At 37.9% G+C, this 13,340-nt stretch overlaps 1 protein-coding gene across 1 annotated transcript; it reads left to right on the forward strand.

Annotated features, from left to right (window-relative positions):
* The first annotated feature begins 8,756 nt into the window (after positions 1-8,756).
* On the forward strand, positions 8,757-11,703 carry LOC149612594 (zinc finger SWIM domain-containing protein 1-like). The gene is made up of 2 exons (XM_089858385.1): positions 8,757-9,380; positions 10,498-11,703. The coding sequence occupies exons 1-2, from the start codon at positions 8,757-8,759 to the stop codon at positions 11,701-11,703; spliced, it is 1,830 nt and encodes a 609-aa protein (XP_089714511.1).
* The last annotated feature ends 1,637 nt before the right edge of the window (positions 11,704-13,340 follow it).

The following is a 13,340-nucleotide window of genomic DNA, read 5'->3' on the forward strand; positions in this document are numbered from 1 at the left end:
ACTATGTATGTTTCAATTAACATATGCTAAACGACTAAATCTTATATTGTTATTATTATTATTATATTCCTAAAAAAATTAATTGCATTTACATTGGAAATATTTTTCCGCGGGTTCCCTGCGATTGACAAGGGATCATTGTCAGTAGCTCAAATGTGGCCACGACAGAAGTGACTGTTAGCATGACTGCCCAGATTGCAAAGGGCATTCGAATTTCTTTCCAAGTGATGGCGTGAACTTCTTTGTCAGATCCTTGTTCGCCCCCGCCGAATTCTCTTTCAACAGAGCGACGCCAGGGAGTTTCTTGACTTGTTTCCACGAAAGAGCGCAGTCTATTGAAGATAATTTATAGTTATATTGGACAGGATCATGATTTAAGGCATAGTTCTACGAAACCAACCTTCTGTTGATGATCTTGAGGGCTTCTGGTGGTAGAGTGCGAAACGTCATAAACACTTTCGGTTGGCATAAGTACCCAGCCGAGCCAAGGTAAAGCTGTTTTTTAAACTTTGAACCCTGGCTCTCCATTTCAAGCATTATGGTTTCCAGATCCCAAAACCCCACATATGGATCCTTGAGAAGATTGAATTCATATTGTCGTGGTACATTTTTATCAACAAACTTGCAGAGAATGATTATGTCAGTGTTGTTCTGAAATAAACAATCGTTACGGTAAGCTCTGCTCTGAGGTTAGAGGTTTTTTTTAACAAAATAAGCAGAACGATTGTTTTTGAAATTGTCATAATTTAAGCATTGTTTTGGATCATTTAAATGTATTTGGCTACTGAGCCACTGAGTGATGCGCATTATTTCAAGAAAGTATAACATGAAGGGAAAAAATTAATATTGTGTTAACAGTTACCAAAGTTGTATAAAAATATCTTTTCTAGAAAATAACTTTGGTTTAAGTAAATTAAATAGACGTTACCGTTTGACAAAGTGGGTTGGTGCCAAATCCTACACGTTCAGGACCCCCCCCCCCTAACGTTTGGAACTCTCATGAAATCCGCTACTGTGTTGACGTTTTCAATTTTTTGAGTGGAGTAATTGGCTTTCATGAAACTGCTGAACAAATTGATGAGAATCACAGTTGTCAAGAGAAAGAGACCCACGCTGATTCGAACTGCCTGAGACGCCGGAATGTCAAATCCTAGGGGAACAAATAAAAGTCCTTTCACAACAGAACTAACCATCCTTACATCCAGAAGAATGTGTTACGCTAGAAAAGTCTAAGAATGAGAAAGGCAGTGACACACTGTGTGGTTTAAACTTATTATTTTTCGCGCGTGTGACCATGCATTGAAGTGTTTATTGTGTAATTTCTCCACGTTTCAAACGGACTCTGAGGGCGAAATTAGGACGAAAATTCACGACGACAACTGAAAATGTCATCGGCGTAAGACAACTTGACGGCGGAATTTCGGTCTTGTTGGGCAATTTCCAATTTTTTAATTTTTTGATTGAGCGCGGCGTAAATGGCGGTAACTAACCAATCGTTAGTCACCTGACCCAGAGATTGTCGCGCGTTGAATACGATTTCGCAATCCCTTGAATTAGGAGTTAGTACATGGAGTCATGAAATTGCGTAAAATTTTTAGTTTAGAACTTTTGGCAGGATATTGTAATGCTCCCTCACGAGCCATTAAAGGAGACGTTTACCTTTTCCTAATGTAGCTCCGTAGTACAAAAACACTTTCTTAAAAGCGAAAGTTACGACTGAGTTTCGAGTTCCGTTGATTCTCCGTTGAATTATCTCAACCAGAGTTAAGAGAGCAAACGAGCAAACCAACCCGATCCAAACCTGGCAAGAAAAAAAGTTCAAAAAATCATCTGTACAATGGTATATTTCCAAATGAAGCTAACGATCATTTTCAACCGAATTACCAATGTGCATTGCTAGGTGGTAAAGATTGTGGAGTATAGTAAACGTTTCTTACCCCTTGAGAGAAAGTGTTTATGTCGTTGAACGTTCCTGTTGAGCCCGTGTTATACGTGGTGGTTTTTGCCGAGACAAATCTATGACAAGAATGCAAGAATTCTACAGTTGGAATTCTTTCTACAAATAGTCTCTTGTTGTATGGTGGTTTGTCATAAATTACTGGTAGAAGCATCATCATTGCTTTCTGAAAATATGTTCTAAAATTAATTTTCGATATTAATAATGTAAGAGATTTTAGATATTTTCTATTGAAATATTTTAAATCCATATTCCTTAACCTTCACTCTAGGTATTAGGCCTGTGCGAGTATCATTATTTACCTTATATTCGTCACTATATATATATACTTGAGACGATTGTTGTTCTCGAAAATGTAATACATCATTCTGTCAAATGAATCGAAGGGTCGTAACCCTGGATCCTAGAAAATACATAGAAATATTTAACGACTAGTTGAAAAATCCGTTGGGGCCAATAATACGGGCGATAGTGCAATGTCTCGTGTTTCGGCAATTTTCATGTTTCGTTTATTTCTGCTCGAACTGGTGGCTGAAAAACTAACCTAACTACCCAATTGAGCCCAAACAAACCTGAAATATCACACTCTGAATAAAAATGAAGATCAAGTTGCCGCGTATTATCCCCCTATCTGAGGTTCCATGTAGCTTGGCATATTTTTGAATTTTCCCGTTTTCGCCGAGCTTGGAAATAAATTTTTTTTCTGTAAAATGCCCACCAATACTCCAATACTTTGAAGTAACATACTGTTTTTCCGATAGTTTTATTATAGTAGCAATTGGATGGACACCAAAATATTTTGGGCATTAAAGAATAAAATTATTATTTTCGACAATATGATAAAATTGCGGTTTGAAATTAGTCGTTAAATTACAGCTTCATTTTGCGAATTAACGGGACGTTTTAATAATTAGAAAGCTATCAATAGAAAATACTGTTTTGATATTTAAAGTTTTCAGTTGCATTTAGCAAGATTCAAATTTGAGTTTTAAATGTTTGTAAATTCAACTTACTATATCTTTAAAACTTAGAGCTGTGGTCACGTTATAAACACAATCCTCCATATTTCCCTTAGAAAGTAGCCGAATACTCGTTACTAAGAAAAAATCATAGAATTTTACGCTCATAAAATTAGACTTAACTTTATATATATTTCAGAAAGTTGTTTACTTTTTTGTCACAAAGTCACATCTTTATGAACATGGCAAGGTTTTAGAAATGGTTTCGTTGAATTCAACAAGGCTGTGTCCGTGGAACGCTAAACATTAAGACTTTAATGAGCGCTCTCTCTATCCGTAGTATATGTTAATATGATATATCTCTCCTGGTTAAACATGAAAGAGTAAAATAGATGCGCGGATATCTTTGTGGAGAAACTTTTCCTACCTCTAACTTGATAAACCCGCTTTAAGTATGCCTGCCCATAAGTTAGATTGTCTCAGGTACTGAAAAATAGTCCCTTCATGGCGTACTTGAAATGGTTTCGAAGTTTCCTGTACTGATAGGTGAGTCCGCCGAAAACGAATGCTGGCAAAGAGTTTCTGATTCTTTACCTAGAAACTGTTTATTTGACACATAAACGGTCGATATAGTGTAAATCTCGATGTAATTAAACGGCAGTGGGAATATAGTTCAAAACATAAACAGGTTTTGAAAACCTCGCAAAATGAGGCATTCATGTGTATGCTTTAACACAGGGAATATTGCGTTTAAGATCTTAGTGAAATATCGTTTTACATTGCTTTTTCGGTGGATAAGGGGCGTCTGAAATCTGTATTCATAGTGTAGTTGTCGTTATTCATGGCGCAGTTTAACTGTTTTCCTAGAAAGTTGTTGTTGGCAATTAACTAGGAAATGATGTTTCGTTTGTGATATAAAAGACATCATTTTTCTTGTACGGTCGCTACATAATTACCAACAACGAGACTGATAGTCACGTTGGAGCACCAAACTATCTTTTCAAGGCATCTCCATGACAGTGTATCGACCAGGCCCAGATAATGCAATTTTGCACCCGGGGGCCGAGATAATACGCACCCCCTTAAGCCGAGAAAAGGTACAGCAAATGTTGCTAGGGGGAATAGTTTATCTTAATGCACCCCAACAAGCCTTGCACCCGGGGGCCCGTGCCTTCTCGTCAAACACCGCTTAATCTTGCCCTGGGATCGACAACAAGTTAACAAGGCAATTAAAGGTGCAATATAGTGCCGTTAGTACGCAATATAGCAGTTAGTACGCAATATAGTGCAGTTAGTACACTCGTTTATCTCTAAATGGCAAATGGAACACTTGATACGAATTAAACTAATGCTATTCGAAAATACTACTATTCCCAAAGCCTATTTAAACTGTATGGTGTTTCACACTTATTGCACTTGTTTTGTACATCAAAACTGACTTTAGACTCTGATCGTTATAATACTAACAAGTTTGTCAAGATAAAAATATTAGCCACATCGTATGATCGTAAACTACGTAAATTAGAACAACGAGATCAATTGGAAAAACTTCTTCCCGGTCGGTTAAAATTTATAAAATATACTTTTTGCCTCTCCTACCGCGAAGTTATATCTCCTGGCCTCAAATAAGAACATGACTCCTAGTTGAAGAGATAGAGAGAGAGGAAGGGGACCCTGTCTCTGACAAACTCTCCGAGACTTGTCCTCTATTCGCGAGCGTTTCTTAGCAAGCGGTTTTAGGCGAGGCAGCTTAGTACTGGGCTGTCGAGCGATAAGTCCGCGGTTCGATTCTCCGTGGAGGAAGAAAATTTAAAAAATATAATCTCTTCCCTGTATCAAGTATAAAACTCCACCTGTGAACTGTAACGTTAACTAAAAGAAAAATATTTTCTCTCGACGTTCAAAAATGACGAACGATACTGCCAAAGGCAGGACTGTGGCACTACTACTAGTACTACTACTTCTACGAGAATGACAACAGGGCCGATGAAACTAAGAGCCTCATCGTACACTACGATGTGGCTAAAAAGTATAAAGGGCATATTTAAATGAAATTGGAAATTTGAAAGATGAAAGATTCAAATCTTAATGGAAACTCTCTTTTCAACGTTAATGACATCACAGTTTTCCCGATACGATCTGACCTTTTTGGCGTTAGCGGCCTCATAGATTCGGAGATTTCATATGTTATCATGGGAATTTTCGAATATTTTTGCTGGATTATTTTATGGAAATGAAAAGCACACTATCAAAATAAAGTAAACTATGAAAAGAATATCTTTGAAATTTCAACGACACATTAAGAATCCAAAATTTACTTTTTCAAAAGAGTAAAACAGTATAAAAAAGTTATATCCAATCAAAAACCATCCTTATAAATTAAAGCCAGATAAAGCCTCGTCTAAGCGAGTGGTAGCTCATTGAAACCTATTCGTCCAAAGTCCGTTTTAGTTATACTGAAATTCTTTTTGACACGGAACACAATTTATTTTCTTTAAATACATTTTAGATACATTGATATTGTTTTTCATTGTGCGTAATAGGTGCTAATTGTTTTAATACCGTAAAATACATCATAGTTATAATGTTAATATTTTTATTGGATCCAGTATTTAATCATTGAAACTTCCCTCCAATTTCATCAAGTCTCATTTTAATCATTTAACATAGAATGCTTTTATTTAGGCCCAATTTTTGGGCTTAAATAGTGTATATGGTTTGGTGAGCTATTTAAGCCCAAATTTTGGGCCTAAATAGCCTATTACTTTATCAGTACTATTTTCGCCCAAAATTTGTGCCTAAATAGACTTCGGCTAATTAGGCCCAAATTTTGGGCCTTCTTAGTGCATCTGAGGTATTGAACTACAAAGGCCCAAAAATTGGGCTAAAATAGCTTACTAGGAACAATAAACAGCTTAAGTCCAAAATTTGGGCCTAAATAGCAGGTCTCCAACGTCTTACTATTAAGGCCCAAATTTTGGGCTGAAATAGTCTCTATAATGCAGACAGCTATTTAGGCCCAAAAATGTTAGCCATACAATTTTGGGCGTAAATAGCAACGGTCGCGCGGCGACGACTATTTAGGCCCAAATTTTGTGAAGACAATTTTTGGGCATAAATAGCAACGGTCGCGCGGCGACGACTATTTAGGCCTAAATTTTGGTCGAAAATAGTATGATGGGTGCAAGCTAGTTATTTAGGACTACATTTTGGGCCTAAATAGTCTTCGCCGCGCGGCCGTTGCTATTCAGGCCCAAAAATTGGGTAGATAAAATTTTGGGCCTAAATAGCCAACGTTCTTAGGGTTGATATTTAGGCTTGATATTTAGGCCCAATTTTTTCAACGATTAAACTTTTTGGGCCTAAATAGTCGTCGCCGCGCGGCGTTGCTATTTTAGCCCAAAATATTAACGCTCTAAAATTAGGTGTCTTATGAGTTGCTTAGGTGATGTCCGTCGTTCAAAATTCTTCATCCCATATGCATAAAAATTATTTAAATTTTGCGAAATCGTAGCTGTCGTCGCGATGTCGGGAACAATTAAACGAGTCGTCGCGATGTCGGGAACAATTAAACGAGTCGTCGCGATGTCGGGAACAATCAAACGAGTCGTCGCGATGTCGGGAACAATTAAACGAGTCGTCGCGATGTCGGGAACAATTAAACGAGTCGTCGCGATGTCGGGAACAATCAAACGAGTCGTCGCGATGTCGGGAACAATTAATCGAGTCGTCGCGATGTCGGGAACAATTAAACGAGTCGTCGCGATGTCTGGAACAATTGAACGAGTCGTCGCGATGTCGGGAACAATCAAACGAGTCGTCGCGATGACGGGAACAATCAAACGAGTCGTCGCGATGTCGGGAACAATCAAACGAGTCGTCGCGATGTCTGGAACAATCAAACGAGTCGTCGCGATGTCGGGAACAATCAAACGAGTCGTCGCGATGTCGGGAACAATCAAACGAGTCGTCGCGATGTCGGGAACAATCAAACGAGTCGTCGCGATGTCGGGAACAATCAAACGAGTCGTCGCGATGTCGGGAACAATTAAACGAGTCGTCGCGATGTCGGGAACAATTAAACGAGTCGTCGCGATGTCGGGAACAATCAAAGGAGTCGTCGCGATGTCGGGAACAATCAACAAGTCGTCGCGATGTCGGGAACAATCAAACGAGTCGTCGCGATGTCGGGAACAATCAAACGAGACGTCGCGATGTCGGGAACAATCAAACGAGTCGTCGCGATGTCGGGAACAATCAAACGAGTCGTCGCGATGTCGGGAACAATCAAACGAGTCGTCGCGATGTCGGGAACAATTAAACGAGTCGTCGCGATGTCGGGAACAATCAAACGAGTCGTCGCGATGTCGGGAACAATCAAACGAGTCGTCGCGATGTCGGGAACAATTAAACGAGTCGTCGCGATGTCGGGAACAATCAAACGAGTCGTTGCGATGTCGGGAACAATTAAACGAGTTGCCCCGATGACAATTTTTTCATGTGGACAACGTTTTGGTTTGCTTCGTGTATTTTACCTTAATCACCAAGGTAAGTGCCACAGACCACATTATTTTCTCTACATCTAAACTCAGATCAATTTAAGCAAATAAATGATGACCATTTTTTGAGCATGGGCAGATACTCGCTCAATGACGAATTTTATTACGCATTAGTATTTGGACAACTTCTCGTTAAATATTCATGAAATCGTTCAAGGAAACTAAAATATAAAACAAGTCACGAAAATATTGTCGAAATATTTGCGTGTGGGGTGGCTGTGTGTATGTGGGAATTTCAATAAAGTGAACGAACTCATTATGTAGGAAAAATGTGTAGTAATGTCTTTTAAAATGAAGGTTTTATTTATTTATTTATTTATTTATTTATTTATAAGTACCACTTTAACTTGAAAAAGAGTTGTCAGATTGGTAGTGCAAAGATTATTTTTGATGGTTTTGGTCGATTTATTTACAATATTTGAAAGAAAAGATTTAAAAACCAACAGTTTGTCTTGAAAAGCCGAATTTAAATAGAATATAACCTCCTTAATTTAATTCTATAGCGATATAGACAAGGTATAAGATAAGCGGGCAGTATTGATGAGTATTAACTGAAAAAAAAAACATCCAAATTCGAACTCCCCGAGCCCATCATGAAATCCCAATTTTGTTTATCGCTGTCCCCGCCACCCAGGCACTTAGTGAATCCATGTGATTTTTTCCTTTAACATTATGGAAGGGTGCAGTTTCTTGGTCATATCTGTAGAATAAGCAAGTTGATGTGTTACAGTTCTCTTATTTCTCCCCTCCTGTAATAAACCGTATTTTCAAAAAAAATCTCGAGAGGCACATCACTTATAATTTGAGTTTGTTATTCTGCAAAATAATTAAATGAAGATAATGTAAAGTAATTGAATTTAACGCACTCTAAATGGATGTAACGCATTCTAAATTAATCTAACGCATTCTAATATAATTTAACACAATCTGAACGCCAATTCCTAACATTTTAATAAGGACCCAGACTTTCAAAACACATCACTCGCGCTATCTTAACAGTTTAAACGTGATTTATTTAACCTAATGGGTGCGTCGATAAAGGAAGAGGTGATGTACCCCTCGGTTTTTCTATAGTTCCCACGATAAAATTTGTTTATGGGGTTTAAAACTTTTAGGCTTTCAGATTCTTTTAGGCCTTTTCACACTATTGTGTTAAAGAAAGGTTAATAAATTTCGCGATTGGATATGTTTTGGTTCTTGAATAGCTAGGCAGCTTTCTTTCTGACGCGTACCCCATAAGTCGCGCTTGATCTTGCTTCAAACAATATAAAATCAGTCAAAATGACATTAGAATTAAATCAGCAGTTTTCTGATTGGAATTCTTGCGTAAAAAATCACAACGAATTTTGTGATAAAACTTTTCATCCCCTGTTGTCTAAATCTGTTCACACCACTTCCGTCGAGTCGTACAACAAGAGGAAAGATGTCAAGGAGAAGTTATCGGAGAAATTAGTGTACCAAAAAGTGACGATTCCGTGTATTCATTATGGTACGTACCAAACTAAATCAAAGGGACAAAGGGAAACGTCAACCTTTCGGAAACAATGTCGCGCTCACGTAACATATTCCGCGAGCTCTCGGTCGCAAATCTTGTACGTGAAAAACCTAAATCTATATCACAACCACGAAATTATGCCGGAACTTTACGCAAAATACCCACCCAACAGAGCCTTGCGGCAAGCCAGTGAAAACGTGTTGCAGGATGTGAAGATGATGGTTGAGGTCAGTGGTGACAAAAAGAAAATGATTTTGAAAATTCAAGAAAAGACCAGCAAATACGATATTCCCAAATCTTTGAACAATTTGCAAGCTAAACTAAATCGCGAGAAGAAAAACCCGACCCTAAATAGCGCTCAAAGATTTATCGTGCCTTTGCAAAAACCTCAACTATCGGACCCCAATATGGTAAGTCAAATTTAAGTCATTTATTAGGCATGCAAGAAAATAAACGAGAAAGTGTGGTAAAGCGCGGGGGGATTTTTTTGGGGATTATTAATGAGTCTGAAGCATTATTTTCGAGGAAAATCGATTTGTTTGGGTTCAAATGTATTATTGCATTGTAATTTTCTGTTTCTACTTGTTGTATCTCAAAACCAATCAAAATGAATCAGCCAATAATGTTTACTTAGATTATCGGTTAAGAAATGAAGGGTCGGCCCGAGTTGAATTCCCATGAAACCCTTGCTACGCCATGCGTTTGATTAGGCAGATGATATAAAGCAACTAGGAATAGCCATGTTGCCATAAATCCCAGATCCAAATTATGGTTTCGTAGCACCTAAAACCCTGTTTTTCAAAAAAAAAAAATAATAATAATTTCTTAATTAATATAATGGCTATGCTTCTTTAATTGAAGTTAGCTGCTATAGGAAGAGCTATTATATCTCCCCCTAATTAGTCTCTACTAAGCGTTTGGCAGCGCCTCACCAAATGTCGCTATACGGGAAATTATGACGTTTCATCTGTGGTCCTAGCATAACAGTACTTTCCTTGACGCCTACGCCTAATCGCAATTTAATTCGTCTAGATGAACTTTGGAGCTTCATCAATAATAGTTCTCAAGTCCCAAATATGAAGATTCGGTATAATCCAGTTTTAAAGTTAGTCCAAAAACCCAAATTTGGCGTAGATCGCCTGTATTTACCCCACACTTTGAACATGATATCTCATGGCGATATGCTTTAAGTAGCTGAAAATTATTGTCAACCTTTTCCTTCTAGTGGGTGATTTCAGAATATCCATTCCGATATTTTTCTACAATAAAAAATAGTGAGGTTTGTTATTGTTTCAACATTCTTGATGGACCTAGTCACCTATGTATATTTGCGAATCCGTCAAATGATCCCTCAACTAACTGAATCGAATGAACCCGTATAGTATTGTAAATTTCACGCGAAGATAATCTATCCGTTTACCCCACGATTTGAAATTATAATGAAGGTCAAGCGTCGATCCTATTTTTACTCTATGTGGTAAATTTCAGTCGATTGGTTTTAAAGATTCGCCCTTTCAATCTTTTTAGAGTGTCAAAATTCAGATCAATGAAGAATCGAATGAGCTGGATTTGGTTTTTTGGCAGACGGGAAGAATGAAAGGGCGAATGGAATTGTATCCGGAACACTTGCTTTGTGACGCAACATACAACCTAAACAGTTGTAAAATGCCGCTTTACATCATTATGGTTGTGGATGGAAACAACGTTAGTGAAATCGTGGCGTTTTGCTTAGTTAAACTGGAAACAAAAGACTCTGTAACAAAGATGTTCCAAGTTTTTCAAAAGCATAACCCGAAATGGGTTAATGTGAAAACGGTCATGGTCGATAAAGACCTGACAGAGATAAGCGTCATTTCATCGCTTTTTCCGAAAGCAATCATAGAGATTTGCCTATTTCACGTTTTGAAGACGTTCAAAGCAAAAATACATTCCCTTCGCCTCAATAAAGAATCAGATCAATTAGCTAGAGAGTACGTGCAAAAACTGGCATACGCAAGCTCTGAGCCGATTTTTAAGGTCATTCTCGGAAAAATGTCCAAAGACGAGCATTTCTCTAAATACCCGCAATTTATCACATACGTTCGTGACAACTGGGTTCGTATCAAAGCAAAGTGGGTCATGTGTTACAGACGGCAGCATTTCAACTTGGGTGACGATACTAACAATAGATTAGAGTCGTTAAATGAAAAAATGAAACGTATTTGCTCTAAAAACGCTGCGCTCGAAGACTTCTACGAGAACCTAATGATTCACACGCAATATATTCGTCTTTTACATGAACATGATAAATTCGCTGCTCAAACCAAAACTAAGTTTTATCGTTTCAACATGGAGGACGAAAAATTGAAGGAAGCTGCCGAAGCCATACAAGCGAGTTGCGTGCCAGCCTTAACGAAACTTATCGTCAAAAATCTCAAGGAAGGAACATCCACAGACACTTTATGCGAAGCATTAGACAACACGGAACAATTTTTAGTCAAAAGCAAAGGGCACAAAGATGCTCTTTGTACTGGTGAAGGTTGTTCTTGTTCAACATTCAAAAGCAAAGGAGTGCCTTGTTTGCACATATTTAGTGTCAGAAAATTCGAAAACAAGCCGCTTTTTGAAATTCAAATGCTTCCCCCGAGGCTTTTGAAAGAGAGATGGATGAAAGGGCTCTCAACGGGGGCCAGTTCCAAAAGTTTCTCAGTGGTTCAAACGTCCGATAAAACAAGATGGCCCCGGCCAGATTAACGTTTTGCCGAGCTTATTTGACCGTTTTTGTTCATTTAACTATAAAATAACTTTCCGACCATGAGAAAATGAATATTGTATGATTTTGGTTTACAGTTTAATGAAATAAGTAACAAATTTCTGTCCAATGAACTGGAACAATATTTTTGTCTTTTTTCTCAATAATGAACTGGAACAATATATTTGTCTTTTTTCTCAATGTAAAAGTAACATTTGTAGCATAATATATGACTGGTAGCTAAAATTATTCAATGTTTGTACTATTATACCAATATACAACCATTGCCTAGAATTAGCCCCCAGTCACGTTGTCTGAAACTTGATACCATTGGAAACAAATAACCTGTCTAATGAGTAAGAATCTTACATCAGTAGGTTTCTTCATCAAAATTGGTAGATTAATTTCTTTCTAATTGAAATTAAATTGAAAAACTAGTAGCTGTACAGTTTTGAAATGCTTCCCTCGTTGGGGGGGCCTTGATTCCCTTATTCTTAAAAGTGAATTTGCAGTGTAGGCTCTATTACAAGTTAGTTTTATTAGAGATGGTTTTACTTACTTCAATTTGGAACAGTGCTGTTTACTTATTATTATCTGGATTAATGTTGATTTTGCAGCATATATGTGGGCATCTTTTTTTATTATCTGAAACGAAAATGGGTGTCTTTCTCACGGATCCCAAGCCTTATATGGGTTTCTTACTCTAGGTTCCCAAGCCTAATAGGGGTTTCTTTTTATGGGTTCCCAAGCCCATTGTTGATCTTGACAGTTGTAGGTAGCTCAATCTTGATATAGTATATCAAGTAGTTCGATCTGGGATCTTGTAGTATATATGTAGATTTAATTTTCTAGGATCCTTCTTTGGATTCTTACTCTAGATTTCCAAGCCCACCATTGACCATGTAGTTACAGTTAGTCCGGATATTGTAGATCTCGTAGTTTCGTCCGGATACTGCAGATCTCGTAGTTTCGTCCGGATACTGCAGATCTCGTAGTTTCGTCCGGATACTGGAGATCTCGTAGATTCGTCCGGATACTGCAGATCTCGTAGATTCGTCCGGATACTGCAGATATCGTAGATTCGTCCGGATACTGCAGATATCGTAGATTCGTCCGGATACTGCAGATATCGTAGTTTCGTCCGGATACTGCAGATCTCGTAGTTTCGTCCGGATACTGCAGATCTCGTAGTTTCGTCCGGATACTGTAGATATCGAAGTTTCATCAGTAGATTTCGCAGTTCTGGTATAGTCTGGACTCTGGATATTGTAGGACTTGTAGTTTCATCTTGTACTGTAGATCTTGAAGTTTCAAGTTGCACTTGTAGATTCATCTGGAATTCTGTTAATTACTTGAAAAAATATACGATTATAACCTCAGATCCTGCTTTAGCGCGAGGGCCTCTTTCTCTAGCCCAATATGGCTTTTTTTAACTAGGTTCCCAAGCCTAATATGGGTTTCTTTAACTGGGTATCATCCAGACCACTGTTGATATTATAGCTTCATCCAGAACGATGTTGATCATTGAAAATATGCAAAGATCGGTTTGAAAAATCAGATGATGTCATAGATTCTCGGTTATTTAAAATGTAAACATATTCCTTTATGATAAGAATAGTAACATTCTCGATAACTTGCG

Source organism: Phalangium opilio, unplaced genomic scaffold (assembly GCF_054372755.1).
Source record: "Phalangium opilio isolate 3A_F unplaced genomic scaffold, DU_Popi_V2 ptg000240l_1, whole genome shotgun sequence".
In the NCBI taxonomy this organism is placed as follows: domain Eukaryota; kingdom Metazoa; phylum Arthropoda; class Arachnida; order Opiliones; family Phalangiidae; genus Phalangium; species Phalangium opilio.